This window comes from Anthonomus grandis, chromosome 19 (genome assembly GCF_022605725.1).
Source record: "Anthonomus grandis grandis chromosome 19, icAntGran1.3, whole genome shotgun sequence".
Lineage (NCBI taxonomy): Eukaryota > Metazoa > Arthropoda > Insecta > Coleoptera > Curculionidae > Anthonomus > Anthonomus grandis.
In genome coordinates this window covers 12767328-12791040 of record NC_065564.1, presented here as the reverse complement: position 1 = coordinate 12791040, position 23713 = coordinate 12767328, and the positions used below count along the sequence as shown (strand labels likewise).

General features: G+C 37.0%; 1 protein-coding gene across 1 annotated transcript in view; it reads right to left on the bottom strand.

The window, feature by feature from the left end:
* Positions 1-11172: 11172 nt before the first annotated feature.
* The window catches only part of LOC126747386 (zinc finger protein ZFP2-like), a 36969-nt gene continuing 24428 nt past the window's right edge, over positions 11173-23713 (bottom strand). The window contains exons 5-7 of the mRNA XM_050455971.1: positions 16442-16703; positions 16215-16372; positions 11173-11695 (exon numbers count right to left, since the gene is read on the bottom strand). Coding sequence (XP_050311928.1) covers positions 11451-11695; positions 16215-16372; positions 16442-16703 — 665 coding nt within the window. The 3' untranslated portion in view covers positions 11173-11450. The remainder of the gene's footprint in view (positions 11696-16214; positions 16373-16441; positions 16704-23713) is intronic.

Below are 23713 nucleotides of genomic sequence, written 5' to 3'. Positions count from 1 at the left end.
TCAGACAACCATCGTCTTTAACCACAGAGACACACAGTAGACTGACGACGTGCATCAAACAGCCATCGTTTCTAAAGACAAAGACACACAGTAGACTGACGACGCGCATCAGACAACCATCGTCTTTAACCACAGAGACACACAGTAGACTGACGACGCGCATTAGACAACCATCGTCTTTAAGCACAGAGACACGCAGTAGACTGACGACGCGCATTAGACAACCATCGTCTTTAAGCACAGAGACACGCAGTAGACTGACGACGCGCATTAGACAACCATCGTCTTTAAGCACAGAGACACGCAGTAGACTGACGACGTGCATCAGACAGCCATCGTCTTTAACCACAGAGACACACAGTAGACTGACGACGCGCATCAGACAACCATCGTCTTTAACCACAGAGACACACAGTAGACTGACGACGCGCATTAGACAACCATCGTCTTTAAGCACAGAGACACGCAGTAGACTGACGACGCGCATCAGACAACCATCGTCTTTAACCACTGAGACACACAGTAGACTGACGACGCGCATCAGACAACCATCGTCTTTAACCACAGAGACACACAGTAGACTGACGACGCGCATCAGACAACCATCGTCTTTAACCACAGAGACACACAGTAGACTGACGACGTGCATCAAACAGCCATCGTTTCTAAAGACAAAGACACACAGTAGACTGACGACGCGCATCAGACAACCATCGTCTTTAACCACAGAGACACACAGTAGACTGACGACGCGCATTAGACAACCATCGTCTTTAAGCACAGAGACACGCAGTAGACTGACGACGTGCATCAGACAACCATCGTCTTTAACCACAAAGACACACAGTAGACTGACGACGTGCATCAGACAGCCATCGTCTTTAACCACAGAGACACACAGTAGACTGACGACGTGCATCAGACAGCCATCGTCTTTAACCACAGAGACACACAGTAGACTGACGACGTGCATCAGACAGCCATCGTCTTTAACCACAGAGACACACAGTAGACTGACGACGTGCATCAGACAGCCATCGTCTTTAACCACAGAGACACACAGTAGACTGACGACGTGCATCAGACAGCCATCGTCTTTAACCACAGAGACACACAGTAGACTGACGACGTGCATCAGACAGCCATCGTCTTTAACCACAGAGACACACAGTAGACTGACGACGTGCATCAGACAGCCACCGTCTTTAGCCACAGAGACACACAGTAGACTGACGACGTGCATCAGACAGCCATCGTCTTTAACCACAGAGACACACAGTAGACTGACGACGTGCATCAGACAGCCATCGTCTTTAACCACAAAGACACACAGTAGACTGACGACGTGCATCAGACAGCCATCGTCTTTAACCACAGAGACACACAGTAGACTGACGACGTGCATCAGACAGCCATCGTCTTTAACCACAGAGACACACAGTAGACTGACGACGTGCATCAGACAGCCATCGTCTTTAACCACAGAGACACACAGTAGACTGACGACGTGCATCAGACAGCCATCGTCTTTAACCACAGAGACACACAGTAGACTGACGACGTGCATCAGACAGCCATCGTCTTTAACCACAGAGACACACAGTAGACTGACGACGTGCATCAGACAGCCATCGTCTTTAACCACAGAGACACACAGTAGACTGACGACGTGCATCAGACAGCCATCGTCTTTAACCACAGAGACACACAGTAGACTGACGACGCGCATCAGACAACCATCGTCTTTAACCACAAAGACACACAGTAGACTGACGACGCGCATCAGACAACCATCGTCTTTAACCACAGAGACACACAGTAGACTGACGACGTGCATCAGACAGCCATCGTTTCTAAAGACAAAGACACACAGTAGACTGACGACGCGCATTAGACAACCATCGTCTTTAACCACTGAGACACACAGTAGACTGACGACGCGCATCAGACAACCATCGTCTTTAACCACTGAGACACACAGTAGACTGACGACGCGCATCAGACAACCATCGTCTTTAACCACAGAGACACACAGTAGACTGACGACGTGCATCAGACAGCCATCGTTTCTAAAGACAAAGACACACAGTAGACTGACGACGTGCGTCAGACAGCCATCGTTTTTAAAGACAAAGACACACAGTAGACTGACGACGTGCGTCAGACAGCCATCGTCTTTAACCACTGACACACAGTAGACTGACGACGTGCGTCAGACAGCCATCGTTTTTAAAGACAAAGACACACAGTAGACTGACGACGTGCATCAGACAGCCATCGTCTTTAACCACTGAGACACACAGTAGACTGACGACGCGCATCAGACAACCATCGTCTTTAACCACAGAGACACACAGTAGACTGACGACGTGCATCAGACAGCCATCGTTTCTAAAGACAAAGACACACAGTAGACTGACGACGTGCATCAGACAGCCATCGTCTTTAACCACAGAGACACACAGTAGACTGACGACGTGCATCAGACAGCCATCGTCTTTAACCACAGAGACACACAGTAGACTGACGACGTGCATCAGACAGCCATCGTCTTTAACCACAGAGACACACAGTAGACTGACGACGTGCATCAGACAGCCATCGTCTTTAACCACAGAGACACACAGTAGACTGACGACGTGCATCAGACAGCCATCGTCTTTAACCACAGAGACACACAGTAGACTGACGACGTGCATCAGACAGCCATCGTCTTTAACCACAGAGACACACAGTAGACTGACGACGTGCATCAGACAGCCATCGTCTTTAACCACAGAGACACACAGTAGACTGACGACGCGCATCAGACAACCATCGTCTTTAACCACAAAGACACACAGTAGACTGACGACGCGCATCAGACAACCATCGTCTTTAACCACAGAGACACACAGTAGACTGACGACGTGCATCAGACAGCCATCGTTTCTAAAGACAAAGACACACAGTAGACTGACGACGCGCATTAGACAACCATCGTCTTTAACCACTGAGACACACAGTAGACTGACGACGCGCATCAGACAACCATCGTCTTTAACCACTGAGACACACAGTAGACTGACGACGCGCATCAGACAACCATCGTCTTTAACCACAGAGACACACAGTAGACTGACGACGTGCATCAGACAGCCATCGTTTCTAAAGACAAAGACACACAGTAGACTGACGACGTGCGTCAGACAGCCATCGTTTTTAAAGACAAAGACACACAGTAGACTGACGACGTGCGTCAGACAGCCATCGTCTTTAACCACTGAGACACACAGTAGACTGACGACGCGCATCAGACAACCATCGTCTTTAACCACAGAGACACACAGTAGACTGACGACGTGCATCAGACAGCCATCGTTTCTAAAGACAAAGACACACAGTAGACTGACGACGTGCGTCAGACAGCCATCGTTTCTAAAGACAAAGACACACAGTAGACTGACGACGTGCATCAGACAGCCATCGTTTCTAAAGACAAAGACACACAGTAGACTGACGACGTGCGTCAGACAGCCATCGTTTTTAAAGACAAAGACACACAGTAGACTGACGACGTGCATCAGACAGCCATCGTCTTTAACCACTGAGACACACAGTAGACTGACGACGCGCATCAGACAACCATCGTCTTTAACCACAGAGACACACAGTAGACTGACGACGTGCATCAGACAGCCATCGTTTCTAAAGACAAAGACACACAGTAGACTGACGACGTGCGTCAGACAGCCATCGTTTTTAAAGACAAAGACACACAGTAGACTGACGACGTGCATCAGACAGCCATCGTCTTTAACCACTGAGACACACAGTAGACTGACGACGCGCATCAGACAACCATCGTCTTTAACCACAGAGACACACAGTAGACTGACGACGTGCATCAGACAGCCATCGTTTCTAAAGACAAAGACACACAGTAGACTGACGACGTGCGTCAGACAGCCATCGTTTCTAAAGACAAAGACACACAGTAGACTGACGACGTGCATCAGACAGCCATCGTCTTTAACCACACAGACACACAGTAGACTGACGACGCGCATCAGACAGCCATCGTCTTTAACCACAGAGACACACAGTAGACTGACGACGCGCATCAGACAGCCATCGTCTTTAACCACAGAGACACACAGTAGACTGACGACGCGCATCAGACAACCATCGTCTTTAACCACAGAGACACACAGTAGACTGACGACGCGCATCAGACAATCATCGCCTCTTAACGCAGAGACACATCGCGAGAGACTCAAAGTTTGACCTTGACCCAAGGTCACGTCGTACAAGAGAGACACATCAACGAGAGACTCAAAATTACTTAAAAAAGTTAGTACTTAGCGATGTATTTTTTTACAGCTGTTGTTCTGGACATAACTTTCAAATTAAATCCATCAAATATCTGAATAAAATTGGGATTGCTAAGGATTGAAACGGAGCTCATGGTATTAATAACAAATTTAAGAAGCCGCTGGTCGAATTCATCTTGCGTAATGGCACCTGCGTGAGCTATACTCTATCTAATATCTAGCTGCTTGTTGCTCTTAAATGGCTTCTGAATCTGCTCAGACTCTGAGACTTTATCATCCTTTTTATATTTTGTTTTTTAACTCTTTTGTATTTACTATAGTCATTAAACGCTGTGGCGTGCTTAACCTTTAAATGCCTTATAAAATTTGTTGTTACTGTTGTTTTTCCTTTAATGGATTTCGTGCCTCTACAAATTTGACATATTGCAGCAATATTAAAGTTATTACTTCGGCTAACAATTTTAAAAAATTTGCCATCAAATAATGCTGATTCATTTGATGTTTCTTCATTATCTTCATCTTCTTAAGGACAGCTCAGGGAAGTTGATACGGAAGCTTCATCAATTTCCATTACAGATCTTGGGTCACTTGGTTTGATATAGTTTTTTATTTTATTTTGTGGCTTTACCAATGACTTTACGTTAAAATAATCCTTTATTTTGGTTTTAAAATTGTTCCTGTCCTCAGTAGCTGAGTCGTAGTTAGGATCTCTCTCATCTTCGCTTGGAGCGAAAGGATCTTCTAGAGTTTCTAGATCGTCACTCTCAGTGTCTAAGAGCATTTCGTCATCCAACTCTGAGTCTTCCTTGGACATTCTGTAAATAAACACGAAAATCAGTATAACCTATTCTATAGCTATTCTTATTGAATCAATTTTATTATAACGTATTTACTTGATAAGTTTTTTCTTCTTATGGGCTTATTTATCAACCGATTTAAAAAAATATTGTATCAAAATATTGGAAGTAGAAAGTGCATTTAAAAAGTATTTGTTCCCGATACCGTTCTATTTAATAAAATTAGAGTTATTGTTAAACTTAAAAATACAGATTTCGAAATTTAAACAGGCGTGTGCCGTGTAAAACATTTAGGAAATTACATACGATTAAAACTATTTTTCGGTGATTACTTGATTTAGCCATGTCATGTGTTCATTCACCCCCAACCCAACCAAAGTGTATTGTTATTGTTAGTTATAAATCGTAAATTTGTCACTTTTTATATTAGGCATTGCGCTTCCAAGTTCTAGTTCAGTCAGTGTCAGTGATATCTATTGTCGGGTCTGGTAAGGATTATGAACCCACAAATTTCGGGATTTTTCAAATTTTAATCGATAGTCTGTGCTTTATAGAATACATTAAAAGTGACATTTCAGTGCGGTTCGCGGCATTTAAAACTGTTTTTACATGTTTTTGCAGAAAAACGTATTTTTTGGTTTTAGTTCAATTTCAAAGTGTTCAGTTATCAATATCCACCCAGGAAATACTAAAAAAACGTAGGTTTTCTGATAATATCTACCTTCACAGTAATGGAATTTATAGGAGTTTTTAACCAAGTTTTTACTTCATTATTATAAAATAAAACTACCCTTTCATAGTTAAATAAGTTTAGAACCATCTAATCTTTAATAATTATGCCAAATAATACAAAAATACTGTAAATTGTGTGGGTTCATAATACTTACCTTAACCCTATTATTGTAAATTATAAAAAACAAACGGAAACATTATAATTATATTATTCCTTACCTGTTTGGATTAATAAACAAACACAATCCAAAAAGTTCACTTCAAAAATCACAAAAAGTGTTTTTTTGCCCAGGGACACGTCTAATATATTACTAATCTGGCAGAAAACAATAGCACAACACAATACTGTCGTCTGTCACGATACAATACGAGGTCTGTGCCAGCAATTCTATTCCCCCAGCAAAAATGCCCAGTAGTACGCACACTCAAGATTATACCAGAGAAAAACAAACCAAGGTGGTTTGTTGTTTGTCGGGGAGTGCCCAGCACTCACGCGCGCCAGGTTCAAATACTTGGGTAACACTTTAAGTCCTTCAGACCAGAGAGCCTTATCGGTTTCTCTAAGGCCGTTGGGCTCTGGTAACCCCCGGTGGGGCATGACGGGTCCATCAGGAGACCTATATGCACAACTGCCTTGGCAGCCCTGTAGTATGGAAGTATCACCCAGTATAACAAATATTGTGTAAATAGGAAACTACTATATTGTAATAATACATTAATTAATTCTATATAGCAAAACATTATAATGTCTAGTAAGCATTATCATAAACCAGGTCAACGGGAAGTTCAACGATCCTTGGATGTAGCTTTTTGATATTTTATTATAACCTAAGAAGGTTGTTTCATTTTAACCCTATGTCTTAAATCATAATTTACTACATGGCGATCCTGCCTCCTATATACCTAAAGAATAAAAGAAGAAAAACGATGTTGGTGGACAAAAGAAGAAAATAGTGCCAATAATCTTAAAAACTGGGAAACGCCAAGTCTAAGGAGGAAATTCTAGTAGCAACCGTAGCCCTTGTTGCCATATACGTTTTGGTTAAACGCTGTAGAAGAGGACTGAAGCAAACTATTCGCAGAGAAATCCATAAAAATGAGTTAGGACGATCCAGAGCTGAGCTAGACGAAGAGGAACAAGTTTAAAATTTTAGGTTCTCTTTTAGGTTTTATGGACATTAAAAAAAATAATAAAAATATAACTAATATAACAATAACCCTCGAGCAAACGAACGTCCTCGGTAACCTCTCTGAAAACGCTGACCAGGTAGACTCGTATTACCTCGGCCACGATTATTATAATGAATATTCGGATTAGCATTATTATTAAAATTTCTAGAATTACAATTGGTATGTGAAACCAATGGAATAATTGGTAGAAATTTTTTAAAAAAGTATAAAGCTATTTTAAATTATGAGGAAAATACATTATCACTGTTTAATGATGAAAATAAAATTGCATTAGACCTGAATGCTAGTAGCAATAAAAGTATGACCTTACTTCCAAGATGTGAAAGTATTCAATACATCGAGACAGGGTTGGTTGAAGAATGTGTAGTGTTGCCTAGTGAATTGTGTCAGGGAGTGTTTGTAGCAGGTGTGATTGCGCAACCGAGAGATGGGAAAATTCCAGTTAAAATTTTAAATACGCGTGAAACTGAAGTACGTTTGAGAAATTGCTTACTAAAAATTGAAAAGTTGAGCCACTATAATTGTTGTCAATTTACTTCGCAGGCTGTATCAAGCAGTCGAGTAAAAGATTTGTTTAATTTGCTTAAACTTGGGTATTTAAATAAAGAGGAAAAAGATTCTATTGAGCAATTATGTGCGAAATTTCCAGACGTGTTTCATATGCCCGGGGATAAGTTAGGTGTTACAAATATTTATAAACAGTCTATTCAAATAAAGCCAAATACTCAACCCGTTTATGTAAAACCATATAGACTACCTCAGTCACAAAAAGAGGAAATAAATAAGCAAATTTCTCAAATGTGCTCGGATGATATCATCGAGAGTGCGCAGAGCGAATGGTCATCTCCGGTGTTACTTGTTCCAAAAAAGGAAGACAAAGCAGGTGAACAACGTAGCAGACTTGTTTTAGATTACAGATTTTTAAACCGCAATTTGGTAGATATTAAATGGCCTGTAGCAAACGTAGTTGACATTTTAGATTCTCTTGCAGGAGCACTTTATTTTTCACATTTAGATTTAAGTCAGGGATATTACCAAGTCGAATTAGATGAGCAAAGCAGAAAATTAACAGCTTTTACTACCGATCGCGGCCAATGGCAAATGAAGAGACTTCCAATGGGATTAAAAATTAGTCCCAGCGCATTTTCTAGATTAATGACAATCGCGATGGCAGGTCTAAATTATAAAAAAATTTTTGTTTATATTGATGATCTTATTGTTTTTGGAAGGAATCTTAAAGAACATAACAAAAATCTAATGGACGTTTTTAGTAGACTTCGTAAAGTAAATTTAAAATTAAATCCCTCAAAGTGCGAATTTTTAACAAAGCAAATTCTTTATTTAGGTCACATTGTTAGCGATAAAGGCATTTCTCCTGATCCAGAAAAAATTAAAGCTTTAAACGAATATCCTATTCCAAAAAATTCAGATGAAGTTAAACGTTTTGTTGCTTTTGCCAACTATTATAGGAAATTTATACCAAAATTCGCGGAATTATCTGTACCCCTAAATAAGTTATGTAGAAAGTATGCGAGATTTGAATGGACAGATGAGTGTAATAGTGCGTTTGAAATTTTAAAGAAAGCAATGGTTCAATATCCCGTGTTGGAGTATCCAGATTTTACGGACACGAATGAATTTATACTTCAAACAGATGCTTCACAATTTGCTATTGGAGCAGTGCTTTCGAACAAAAATAATAAACCAGTAGCATATTCAAGCAGGAGTTTAAATAAGGCCGAAATAAATTATCCAACTATTCACAAAGAACTTTTAGCTATTTATTGGGCTGTAAAACATTTTCACCCATACTTATACAGACGCCGATTTAAAATAGTGACAGACCATAAAACCCTTGTTGTACTTATTCAGCCTTATAGACCCATCTAGTCGTTTAACAAAATTTCGCTTAGGTCTTGAAGAATACGATTTTTATGTAGAGTATGTAAAACGGAGTGAAAATGTTACAGCAGATGCGTTATCTCGAATTATTCTAACATCGAATGAGTTAAAAACTATGAACAATGACATGATTGCTGTTATGACTAGAAATCAGTGTAAACGTATAGCAGAAGAAGATTGGATAAGGGTAGTAATAGTAAAGAAAGTTGGATAAGGGTAGTCATAGTGCTTGGCCTGATCAACCAAACATTGTGGAAGTCCTTAGACAACCAAAAAATTGCACTGAGTTAGTCTTAATAGACTCATCAAAAATAAAATCTTTGTCAAAAATTATAACTGAACAATCAGGAAATTTTTATTATGTACCACTACATCTTACTGTATATTTAAGTCAAAATTCTCGATCAACATTGACGCGAGACGGAATGCTGAGAGACTTGACCGATATTAGTAAGAGAGCTGACATAAAAGAATTGTATATTTTAAAAAACGAAAATTCTGCAGAATTAATTGAATGTATTGGGAAAGAAATAAAAAATAATATTAGTTATCAGGGGCCTCGAATAAATATTTTAAAAGGAATTATCAAAATAGTGGACAATGATGAAAAAAGAGTTATTTTAAATGATTTTCATTTACTTCCAACCAGTGGACACGCAGGTATAAATAGAATGACAAATAATATAAAAAAGTATTACTTTTGGCCAAATTTGTATAATGATGTTAAGGCATTTGTAAAAAGATGTGGTATGTGTCAAAAACAAAAATATTCAAATCATTATACAAAACAGCTAATCGTGATTACTACCACAGCCAGTTCTTCGTTTCAAAAAATTTATCTAGACATTGTAGGACCGCTACCTACAGATATCAATGATTTTTCCTATATTCTTACCCTGCAGTGTGAATTAACAAAATTCGTGGAAGCATATCCATTAAAAAGTAAAGATGCTGTGTCAGTTGCAAAGGCATTTGTGGAAAATTTTATCTTAAGATATGGAATTCCGCAGGAAATTGCAACTGATAGGGGATCTGAATTCATTTCTTCTACAATGAGTGAAGTTTGCAAGAATTTAAAAATAGAACATGTTCATTCTACCGCATACCATCACGAAAGCATAGGGTCATTGGAAAATTCACACAAGGCTTTAGGAGCATATTTAAGAATTCAGTCAGAAAACCATGTCGCAGCTTGGAGTTCATGGATTCCGTACTGGTGTTTTGCGTATAATACGGCAGTTCACACTGAAACTAAATATACTCCTTTTGAGCTTGTTTTTGGGAAAAAATGTCAGATACCAAGTAATTTAAAAAATATCGTGGAACCTATTTACAATTTTGATAGTTATCTAACTGAATTGAAATACAGGTTACAGAAAGCTCATGATGACGCAAGAAATAATATTTTACTTTCAAAAGAAAAAAGAAAAATATCTTATGATAAAAATATAAATCCCATTGAATATAAGAAAGGAGATTTAATTCTCGTTAAAAATGAATATAATGGTAATAAAATTGCCAGTCCTTGTTTCCTGGGGCCGTATGTAGTCGTTCAGGATGAATCTCCTAATGTAAAAATTGTAAAAGAAAATAAAGAGATTCTAATCCATAAAAATAGAACTAAATTATATCATAAGTAGGTAATTAGTGCATAAAGGGCCCTGCGCATAGTTAGGTAATAATTAATTAATTTACTAGTTTGATGTATTATTAGTTAAGGTTTTGTAAAAAAAAAAAAAAAAAAAAAAAAAAAAAAAAAAATGGAAAAGAGGGGTTTTTTAGGTAAAAAGTTGAAATTTTCAAAATTACTGGATATTAATTGAATGTATGTATATAATTTTGGAATGTGTTAAGAAGAGTTGTTACTTTTATAGTATATATATCCGGAATTTTCAATTTAAAAGAAATATGTAAATTCCTTAAATTTCCCGGGGAGGTGTAGTATGGAAGTATCACCCAGTATAACAAATATTGTGTAAATAGGAAACTACTATATTGTAATAATACATTAATTAATTCTATATAGCAAAACATTATAATGTCTAGTAAGCATTATCATAAACCAGGTCAACGGGAAGTTCAACGATCCTTGGATGTAGCTTTTTGATATTTTATTATAGATCCTACTTAACCCTAAGAAGGTTGTTTCATTTTAACCCTATGTCTTAAATCATAATTTACTACAGCCCACTGTTTCGTCAATTCAATTCAACCTCAAATAAATGTATTTTAAAAAGTTTAATTAATCTGTTTATTAAGTCTTATTACTCCATACACATGCAAAAAAAAAATTAAAATTTTTAAAAACCCAAATTTTATTTAACATGTAAATATTTAAAAAGATGTAAAACTAAAAACTTTGCAACGAAATTATTCGAAAGTACATTTTTTGACTTAATGTATTTTACTTGTAACCCGACGATATTTCCTAGGTAAGGAACTTCTCCATGAATTACTGAGCTCGTCTCCTAGTCTAGACATTAAGCCCCTTAATTATTTTTTTATTCAATACAGTTTAACGGATAGTTTTCAAGTTAATCACAAAAAAAACCTCCTCATGTACCGGTTTTACTGCCTCGTCCACTGTTGATACTTTGTGCCTTTTAATATGAGCGCATAATGATGTGTAATGGACGAACAGTTTCCCGCAAATGTCGCAGGCGAAGTCTTTATTTCCCGAGTGTGCCTTTTTGTGGATTTGCAGCGACCTGTTATTGTAGAACTGCTTCGAGCAGATTTCGCATATGTAGTTTTTTTCACCTGTAAAAGAAACTAAGGTTTATACCGAAACAATATTGTAAAAACGCAAAAAATAATTAAGTAAATGTACATATTATGGAAATTGCTTGACAATCTAGTTTCAAAATGTATTATATACAGGGTGCGACATAATTGTCTCCCTGTTTTTAAGGCTTAATAAAAGAAATGTTATTTGAAATACAAAGATTTAATTTTTTTATTTTAAAAGTACAACTAAAACATTTTTGTCCTTTGTGGTTTTGAAGAGAATATCTGGCAAGTGCCGTCCACCATTATCGAAGCACTGGTGCAAGCGACTTCTGAAGTTTCGCATAACTCTTGCAAGCATTTCTGCGAATTTCCAGGCGGATTGCATCCTTTAGTAGTCAAATAGTCGTTGGATGATGTTTGAAGACTTCAGCTTTTAGATAACCCCACAGAAAGAAGTCGCAGGGCGTTAGGTCGGGCGAGCGTGCAGGCCAAGAAATATCGCCTCTCAGGGAGAGCAAACGGCCGGGGAATATTTTTCTCAATACTTGCATTGAAGCTCGAGATGTGTGAGCTGTTGCCCCATCTTGCTGAAACCAGGCATCTTTTTTTTTTTTTTTTTATGGTAAACACAAGCACAAGAGGAAAGTCCTATGTCACTCTTGGAGTGGTGCTTGCGTGAAGATATTTGTGGGCATTTATCTTGAATCGCTGCAGGTTGTATGCGTCGGGAAATATGTGAGGTGGAAGCCCGTTCCACAAAGAAGATGTTCTCCAGATGAATAAGTCCCGATACAGCGACGTCCTTGGGGTAGGCAGGTGGACTCGATGTTGATGAGCCGCAACTGCTAGACGCGTCCTTCTTGCCGGAACAGCCCTGGGTGGGATCAGGCCTGCCAGCTCAGAGGAGCACTGACCGTGATAATAACGGTAGAATAAACAGAGATCAGCCACCTTTCTCCTGTGCTCCAGACTATCCAGACTATTTGTCAGTTCTGATTTGTCGATAAGACGAATAGCTCTCTTCTGTATAGAATCTAGCAGCTTTAAACTATGCTTGGGTGCAGAGCTCCAGACATGCGAGCAATACTCGAGGGAAGGGCGTATTTGAGCCTTATAAAGAGTCAGCAGCTGTTCTGGTGTATACAGTTTTCTCCTTTTGAAAAGCACTCCGAGTTTTTTGGAAGCTGCCCTGGCGACCTCGGCAACGTGGTCATGCCAGGACACACTGTTGGTGACTTCGACTCCTAGAAGATGTAAAGATGATTTCATTGGCAATGTTTTCCCTGCCATAACCAGCTCCGAGCCACCAAGGTTAGTCTGCATCGTAAATACTGCAGCCTGCGTTTTTTTAGCGTTAAAATTGACCAAATTGTTACTGCCCCACTCCAGGTTTGCTCTAATATCGTTATTGGTTGAAGCTACTTGTTGCTGCCTAAGATTCTGAGAACTTGCGGCTGTCGTTGGTTTGGCGGACTTAAATGTGGAAATAAGTGTGCTATCGTCAGCTGTAGATTGGATTGACAGTGGTTCCTAGCAAATCGTTGATATATATCAAGAAAAGGGTGGGGGATAGAATGCATCCTTGAGGGACTCCAGCGTTAATGTTAAATTTGTCGGAAAGGTGTCCGTCGACGGCTACTTGGATTGTTCGTTGTTCAAGAAAACTTTTGATCCAATTCAATAGAGTTTTGTATGCCGATTGAGGAGAGCTTGGTTAGTAGTCCCTCATGCCACACTCTGTCAAATGCCTTGGAAATGTCAAGAGCGACTGAGCGGGACTCGCCGTGCTTCTCCATGGCCTCCGTCAAGTGTGTGACGTAAGCCAGAAGATCGCCGGTGGATCTAAGCTTTCGGAAGCCGTATTGATGATCGCTGATTAGTCCAGATGATTCCAGATATCTCAACAGTTATTGGATGACTGCTTTCTCCATAATCTTCGATATTACTGGAACTAGTGCAATCGGGCGGTAATTGGACGGCATCGTCTTCTTTCCCTTTTTGGGTACAGCATGCACTTGAGCAGTTTTCCAGCTTGTTGGAAATGAGCCCTGCTTATACGATGCCGTGAACAGTCTACATAAGGGAGGAGTCAATTCGTCTGCACAACGTTTTAGTACTAGGGCTGGATTTCCATCGGGTCCAGAAGCTTTGTTGGTGTCTACGCTTTTAAGAATTTTATTTATAATTCGTTGGGGAAACGAAATTTCTCCCATCGATGAATTCACCCTTGGCAAATATGGCGGTGTTTTGCCTTGCGAGTGCAGAGTAGAATTGGACGCGAAGAGTTTACCCAGTAAGTTCGCTTTTTCCCTTGCTGTTACCGCGATAGAACCATACTAAATTTTCTGTAATTCTCTTATTTATCTATAGAATTACTCGGTTCTTTTTCCAACTTAAATTAATAATTTTCAAGATTCATATTGACAACTAAGCTTTGCCTAGTAAAGTTAGGAAAGTTTCTATTTTGTAAATGAACGCGCGACCGCGTTAATTGTTAATTTATTACCGCGTTAATACCTCAGTACCGTTCGTGTCCGTACCACCACTACTGTTACCGCGTTTACTAAGTACCGCGCATGTCCGTGCTCTATATAACGCGATGCACTGACCGGCACTACCGGCAGTCCGCTGAGTCCGTTGAGTGGCAGTCCGAGAGTAGCAGTCCGACCGAGGTAAGCCCCACAATACCGTACATCGCTCCGCCGCTGTTGTCAGCATGTAAGTATAATAGGTAAGAAGGTAGGCAAATTCCTATTCCTAGTGTCTACAGGATACACGGGGTTGCGTGCCGGACCGTTACGGGGTAACACTGTGTATTCCTTAAAAAGTGCTAGGGGGCTACGTGTCGGACTGTTACGAGGTATCACCCTGCATTGGATATTATCCCATTATTCCCAACCTGACAGCATTGCCATCTTCTACCTACATAATTAAGACCGCGTCTACCGACATTTTAAACAGAATTGGCCAAGGTTACGAGCGACCGCATTTATATTAGACCGCTTAATTATCCTGTGGGTGACTTTCATACTTTATTTTCTCTGGGCTGTATCTGATCTGTTCATTCACTGCCATAAATTACCGTACCGCTTTTACATTTTGCTTACCGACATGGCTTCTCTTCATTGCACCCCTCCTATTCCCGCACCGTACCGTATTGACTTTGGCCGTATGTAAGGCTTATTGAGAAGTGTTAGCAAAGAGATGACATGTTGGGTTTTGGGATTAAGAAATGTGATTTTGTTGCAATATTGCCTATTGTTTTACTCACACAGAAGACCTGGATTACTTTCTCCACTGTCTAAAGGCTACCCGATAGGCCGTGGTCCCTCATCCACATTAAACTTGAGGGTGGCGCCCGAGATAATGGTTGGATAACCAACTACAAACTTTATAGATAACCCAGAATATCGAGAGGGGATAGAAAAAATTAGTAAGCGCCAGTAAATACCATTACAAATTGCATTACTATCAAACCCCAAATTCCATTTATAAAACTGTAAATCACACAACCCTTTCAAGCCGATACCAAAACCCATAAACTTTTGCCCGAATTTATATGAAATCATATGTTACATGCTTAGGGCAAAATCTGCATGTAACAAAAGGGGTAGAAAACCTTAACATTGGAAACTGGGTTTTGGTCTCATTTAAAGGAAAGAAAAGTATACTTTTCTATGCTGGTCAAATAACAACGCTTGATGAAGAATCGCAACTTACCATTAAGTTTAAAAAAAAATCAAACCGAAACGCGCATAGTTCAGTGTTTCCTGGCCTGAACAAGAGGACTATCACTTAGTGGCTGCATCAGATATAGAGCGAGTTTTACCAGAACCTACTTTAGGGCGAAGAGGAGAACTAACTTTTCCAGTATCCTTTACCTCATATAACGTGATTTATCAAATAAATAAGCTCTGTGCCTACTAAAAATTTCTCTTTTAACCCGATTTCTCTTTTGGTTTTTTTGTTATGAAATTTTAAAGTGCCGCTATCATGTTTTTGATTACACTTCACCCAATATTGTTTATAAGTTCTATATTATAAGCAATTTTTGGCATATCGACGTCTTTTTTTTTTTTGTTATTTTTACAAGTTTTTGAAATAAATAACTTTGAAATACTGTAATGGGATTTTTAGTCCCGGGGGTTCGTAGGTCAAAGAAACCACTAATGTCGGGAAGTCTCAGTTTATTCACCTCAGTTATGGGTTTAGTTTTAACACCTTTTAATAATAAAATAGATAATATAAATTGCTAGCCAAAAAACAGGACAGTTGTAACCTTACCTTTTAATAATAAAAGCACTGACCCGAATTAAAACCTTTTAACGGAATCACGGAGTCAAAGGCGCCACATTTCTTTATTAAATGATGACAAACGAAGTAATAATCATAAAAATTCTCCGAGCAGAAATGTAGGGTTTAAAGAATGTCATACATTTCCACAAATAAAGAAAATATTTAAGACGCCCGATATTCTAATAGAACAAACTATAGCAAAGGTAATTATCTTTTTATTAATTTTCATGATTTTTTAATTAATTTTACTTACCCGAATGCGTTTTCATATGTTCCGTCAAATGCGAAGACATTTTGTACCTGTTACCGCAAACGGCGCACGCGTACGGTTTCAACCCGGTGTGACTTCTCATGTGAACGTGAAGATCTCCCGTTCTTTTAAACTTCTTTTCACACATTTCGCACTGAAATCTAAACAATGATTTACTACATTAGAGCAAAAAAAATACACACAATCACAAAGCCACAGGTTTGACTGACCTCTTGCTATCAGAATGGATCAGCATGTGAGACTTTAAAATTGAGGAGGACCTAAAAGAGTTGAAACACAGTTGACAGGTGTAAGGCTTCTCCCCCGTGTGTTGCCTCAAATGTATCGTTAAATTAAAGCCGTGTTTGAAGGTCTTCGCGCATAGAGGGCACATGTGTTCTCTCTCTTTCGCGTGGCTTTTCATGTGGACTTTCAGAGTGAACTTGTGAAGGAAGCCTTTGGCGCACACGTCGCACCGATAAGGTTTTTCACCTAAAAGTTGTGTTTGTTTATGTCTTTAACGCAAACAGTGTGTTTTTAGTACAGTTATATGGCCATTTATGCCTATGTATATTTTTATTCATTCTCTTTCGCTTCATCCAGCTTGTTCAGCATTTATTTTATATATATACCAGTTGCTTTGCAGGCGCGAATTAGTCATTAAACGGTAGTCTTTAAGCAAACTTTATGTTAGTTTGTAAGTTGCTTTAATTGTATTCTTCTTTTTAATTAAACGTATTGTTTTTAAAAAAGGAAGTTTCAATTAATAAAATAAAAGTGGCGCAGTCGGTAGGATCCTTTAAGAGCGAAAAGTTGATCCATTTCGAGTAACACGAAAATTGAGTACGCGAATACTCAGTGAGTACGTGAGTGCTAGTGTCAGTGCTAAGTGATAGTTATCAGTGCTTACCAGTATCTTATAGTCAGTAGTACTAGATACTTAGTGTATGTGATAGCATCCGATCGATTGAGTTCAACGCTCGTCTGTTTCAACAGTTAAAGAAGGATCTAGAACATCTCAGGCAACAAGACTACATTTTTGGCTCCTGGCAGATCATCTCAATTATTGGTTCGCCATTGTGAGAGGCCAGTAGGACAATTTGGCGTATGCTAGTGTCCACTACAACCATCTACGGCAGCAGCAGCAGACGGTTGATACAAGAACGAAACTGAGAAACTTTCAATTGTAAGTGTTTACAGAATTGTTTCTTATAGTTGTACCTCTTGTTAATTAAGATTGAAACACATGTTTTATAAATGAAAAAATTTAATGATCGGTTAAGTGATATAACTTATCCAAGAGTTAGTCGTCGTAGTACTGAAACTACAATTTTTGAAAACGATTCTAGCAATTTAGGTTTAGAACAACAATACGCTGAAATTTCTGCGAATAGCTTAGTAATTTTAGGTCTTGTAAATAACGAAAATTTTGCAGAAAGTTCCACTGTAAATAATTTAGATTTTAATTCGAAATCAGATAATAACAATATGGCTGATGCTTTGCGATCCACTGTAACCCTTTTGAAAACGTTTGACGGTACGCCATCACGGTTAGATACTTTCATTAACCAAATTAACTTATTTCACACAAGATATTACAATGCAGATCCATCGCAACAGGAATATGTTATTTTAGCCATTAAGAGTAAAATCATAGGAGAAGCGGAAGACTTTTTACTTACTAGAAGCGATTTGAATTCGTGGGATGAAATTAAATTAGCCTTACAACAAAAATTTAGTGACCCTATAACTAGAGCAAATCTACAACAACAATTGATTTTCCTTACTAGAAAGAATGAGTCAACAAATGACTACATTCAAAGATTAAAAGCTTTAGTAAATAAAATTAATAATAAAATTTGCTCAGAAATAAATAATATAGAAGCCAGAACTATACTTATAAATCAAAACGAGCTAACAGCAACTCAAAATCTTCTTGCTAATATCTCTAGTGAATTAAGAACATTATTGATAGTGCAAAACCCTCAAACTCTAGATCAGGCAATTGACATAATTACTAATTATGAAATATTAATCAGTCAGAACCATTTTAAAAATAACTATTTACAAAATCACAACCCACACAAACAAAATACACAAAAACCTTTAAATCAACCTCAAAATAATATACAAAGAACACAACACAATCACAATCAAAATAAACATTACCCGAGTCAGATTCCAAAACCTCAGAATCAATATAGTAATTATAGACCATTTAATCCCAATTATAGACAACAGAATCAAAACTTTGTTAGACCCCAAGGTCCACAAAATCAAAATTTCTCTCAAAGAAACCCTCAACAAAATAAAAATCAATTTCCACAACCAATGTCAGGTATACAATATACCTCAGATAAATCTCAATTTCCAAAACCTATGTCCGGAGTGAGTGTTCAACCAAGAAAAATTCCTCAACCTCAAATAAGACACGATTTAGCTCATCTTGAAAATACCGATTTAAATTTCCCTTACCCTCAAGATGATTACTCTATTAATCATGATAACCCTAATTTTTCTGATTTTTGTGACTATGAGCAAGACTATGAAAACCTCGATAATAATCAATTACAATCTTATGAAGAAGATCTAACAGATCAATTCGAAAATTTTCATATCCAAGCCTCGGAGAAACAAAACCATGCTTAACATTAAATAGCTTTCAAGTAAATAAACTACCCTTTATAGAAATCAAGAGCCCTGATTTTAAGATTCGTTTATTAATAGATACAGGCTCACATGCTTCATTACTTAGACCCTCCATAGTAGAAATGTTTTTCCCAGAAACCATAAGACCTTATATTAGCACCCTGCAAACATGTACAGGTTCGCAAAAAGCTAAATATAAAGCTCTTATACCCTTATTCGCAAGCTTTGCTATTTCAGAACCCATCGAATTTATTCTATACTCTTTTCATGATTACTTTGATGGAATTTTAGGTATAAAAGATCTTCGTAAATTAAATCTAAATATCGATCTACAAAATCAAACCCTATACAATGATTATTTAACTATTCCATTTAAGTATAGACAGGATTTTGAAAAATTTATTGTCGAAATACCACCAGAGACTATACAAAAAACCCCGATTAAGACAAATTTACCCGAAGATACAACATGGTTTGTTCCATATTACTTTGACGGTGAAATTGAAATTCAACCCACTCTTGTTACAATTAAAGAAAGTTCCTATATTGTAGATATTTATAATCGTTCGAACAGATACATAGCTTTAGAAGGAAATTTAGATAATGGATTTCCAATTGAACCAATTGAACTTAACAACTTTGAAATCTTTAATATACAAATAGGCGAAAATTCTAGTCAATCTAAATGTACAGAACCATTAGATTTAAAAACCTTGTTACGTCATGAACACCTAAATAAAGAAGAACGAGAACAACTCTTTAAATTAATTAACAAATATAGTAGCATTTTACATAAACCTGGAGACATATTAACGTTCTCTAGTCAAGTTAAACACGTTATAAACACCAAAGATGAAATTCCAGTATATACAAAAAATTACAGGTATCCCTTTATTCATAAAGAAGAAATAAACAAACAAATAGAACAAATGTTAGACAGCGGAATAATTCAACCATCTAATTCACCATGGAGTTCACCAGTATGAATAGTACCAAAGAAATTAGATGCAACAGGACAAAAGAAATGGAGAATGGTGATTGACTATAGAAAAGTGAATGAGAAGACGATCAGTGACAGATATCCAATACCTAACATCACTGATATATTGGACAAATTAGGAAAATGCAACTACTTTACCACATTAGACCTTGCTAGCGGCTTCCATCAAATAGAAATGGACCCTAAAAGCATCCCAAAAACTGCATTCAATGTCGAACATGGACATTATGAGTACACACGTATGCCATTCGGATTAAGTAATGCACCTGCTACATTTCAACGTACAATGGACAACATATTACGTGGTTTATTAGGAAAAATATGTTTAGTTTACATGGATGATATTATAATTTTCTCTACCAGCTTACAAGAACATATTAATTCCTTAAAATTAGTATTTGAAAGACTTATGTCGCACAACATGAAAATACAACTAGATAAGTCAGAATTCCTACAAAAAACAGTCGAATTCTTAGGACATATAGTAACTGCGGAAGGTGTTAAACCCAACCCTCGCAAAATAGAAGCTGTTAAAAACTTTAAAATACCAAATACACCAAAAGAAATCAAATCCTTCTTAGGTCTCATTGGATATTATAGGAAATTCATAAAAGACTTCGCAAAAATTACAAAACCATTGACAAACTGCTTAAAAAAGAACGCAAAAATAGTCCACGATAAGGCATTTCGTACATCTTTTGAATTATGCAAAAACATTTTAACAAACGATCCAATATTGCAGTACCCAGATTTTAGTAAACCCTTCATCTTGACAACTGACGCATCAGAATATGCAATAGGAGCAATTTTATCTCAAGGATCCATCGGATCAGATTTACCTATCTCTTATGCAAGTAGAACGCTAAACACAGCAGAATGTAATTATAGCACAATAGAGAAAGAATTATTGGCAATTGTATGGGCAACAAAATACTTCCGTCCATATTTATTTGGTCGAAAATTTACCATCGTGACAGATCATAAACCACTGCAGTGGCTATTTTCGATTAAGGAACCAAATTCAAAATTGGTAAGATGGCGATTAAAACTCCAAGAATACGAATACACCATCCAATATAAAAAAGGAAAACACAACGTTAATGCCGATGCACTTTCTAGACCACCAAGAGAAATTCATCCTATGGAAATAAGAAAACCATCACCCACGCATATGTCAGCAACTTGTGAAGATAACGAAGATTACGACCAATATACATGGCACGATAAGATAAAACATTTCTTTGATACACAAGAAAACTTATTTGAAAAACCAAAGAAAAAGAAAGAAAAAAAGAAAATAAATATAATCTCTAATGTTTTATTAAGACCAGCTGATCAACCAAAGGTTAATGAACTACCTAACCTACCACAACAAGAATCACCAAAACCTACTACAAGTAAAAAGGAAATAGTAGATATACCAGGAAAAGATAATTCAGAAACAGACACAGCTAGTTCATTGGAAAAATTGACATTAGAACAACTAGAAAAGGATAAATACAAGAAAGACAACTCAGAAACAGATACGGTGCACACGTCACAAGAAGACCCAATCTTAGGAGCACCATATGTAAATAAATCGATAAATACATTTAAAAACCAAATTATTTTTAAATGGACAACTAAAGAAAAGCCATACATACAGAAAGATCGATTATTTGAAACAAAAAAGAGATTTATAATTTTTATAAATAACAACCCTATAACCAATGAAATACAAATCCTATTCAGAGACAACTTACCACCCGATACTTATTGTTTGTTTTTTCAAAACAAAGAATTAGAGCCAGTGGTCATAAGAATATTTCAGGAAACGTTTAAGCATAACGCGTATAAGTTATTAATTTCAAACATCCTATTAGAAGACATTTTAACCCCTGATGAACAAAAGGAAGTTATCGAGAGATACCACACGACGAAAACTTCACATCGAGGAATTACGGAAAATATTAAAAATATCAAACAACGATATTATTGGCCAAGCTTAGAGCGTGATGTAATTAATTTTGTAAATACATGCGAAACTTGTCAAAAGACAAAATACGATCGACATCCATATAAAGTAATTTATAAGCCTACACCAACAGGATCAAAACCTCTTGAACATATTTACATGGATATTTATTCCATATCTGGACAAAAATATTTAACCCTAATCGATAATTTCTCTAAATTCGCAACAGCATATCCTATAAACGAAACCTCTATAGAGATATGTCAAAGTTTAATAAAATACTTTTCACATCACGGAACGCCCTGTAAAATAACAACAGATAACGGAACATCTTTTAAGAGTAATCTAATTCAAGATTTATGTAAGACTTATCGAATTGAACTACACTTCACCACCCCTTATAACCCCAACTCGAATTCACCTGTCGAAAGATTCCACTCAACCCTTCAGGAAAGCCTTATTGCTCTTAGAAATGATCATAGAAGTAAAACTATACAAGAATTAGTAGATATAGCAATATTAAATTATAATAATAGCATCCACTCTTCACACGAATATACTCCGTTTCAAATTCTTAAAGGAAACTTGAACTATCAGTTAAATTTCGAAAAAGATATTAACCAAATGCAAACTGATTACGTATATGAACTTGCCGAAATTTTCAAAGAATTAAATGAAAACATTAATTCAAAATTAAATGCTAAAAAGGCAAATGTTCTATCTAAACTAAACAAGAAACGCGAAAATGACCCAGAAATTCCCGAAGCTACTAATCAATTAGTAGGTACTCCGCGGAAATTACCTCAGAAGTTACAACCAAAATATAAAATAACCAAATTTAAAGGTCAAAGACATCCTAAAAATATTAAACGACGTTCGTAATTATTTTTCAGGAACGGAAATGAGGATTGTAATAATCTTATTACTTCCACTACTAATCGGAATAGACGCTCAATATAAAATAGAAGAATTAACCAATCCCTTGCTGCCAGTCTATCAAGGAAATAGTTATATAGTTACCAATTACCATCATGTATACTATCATGTAAATTTAACTAATATGAAGGATTGCCTAGATATAACAAAATCCACCCTATTACAAATTAATAAGACCCTTGGCAATATTAGCGTAACATCACCCTATTATTCCCTATATAAATTACTCTTAACCAGAACAAATAACTTATTCGATCAAATAAAATCGATTGAATTATTTATTGAACATTATACCACACCCCAAACGAGATTTAAAAGAGGATTATTTAATATTATTGGTAAAGCTCAAAAGTTCTTGTTTGGAACCCTAGACGATGATGATGCAGAACGTTATAATAAATATATTAAAACCCTGCAAGACAATCAAAATATCCTACACCATGATATTTCTTTAACCCAGACCATTGTTAAAAATTTAACCAAAGATATAGACTTACAGCTGAGTAATATTAAAAACAATCAACAAAAGTTAATGACCCAGGTCAATGATTTGAAACAGCTAACACAATCCGCTACCATAACATCTTATTTTATTCTCTTACTTGACAATGTAGAAAATAATATTCGCATATTATATGAGACGTACAACAATATACAAACCGCGATAACCTTCGCCGAAATTAACATCATGCACCATAGCATTTTTAAATATCAGCAGTTAAATGACATTATTATGAAACTTGACCCAAAAACCAGAATTCCTTTTGATAATATTATCAAATATTATGAAGTCGCACATGCGGATGTAACCATAAAAAATGACCTAATCATATTTTACGTAGGGATCCCTTTAATATCTAATAATCCCTATATGTTTTATCACATTTATCCAATCCCCATTAACAGGCAAATAGTAAAAATTAACAACCCCTATCTACTAAGATCAAGTAATGATTTTTACAA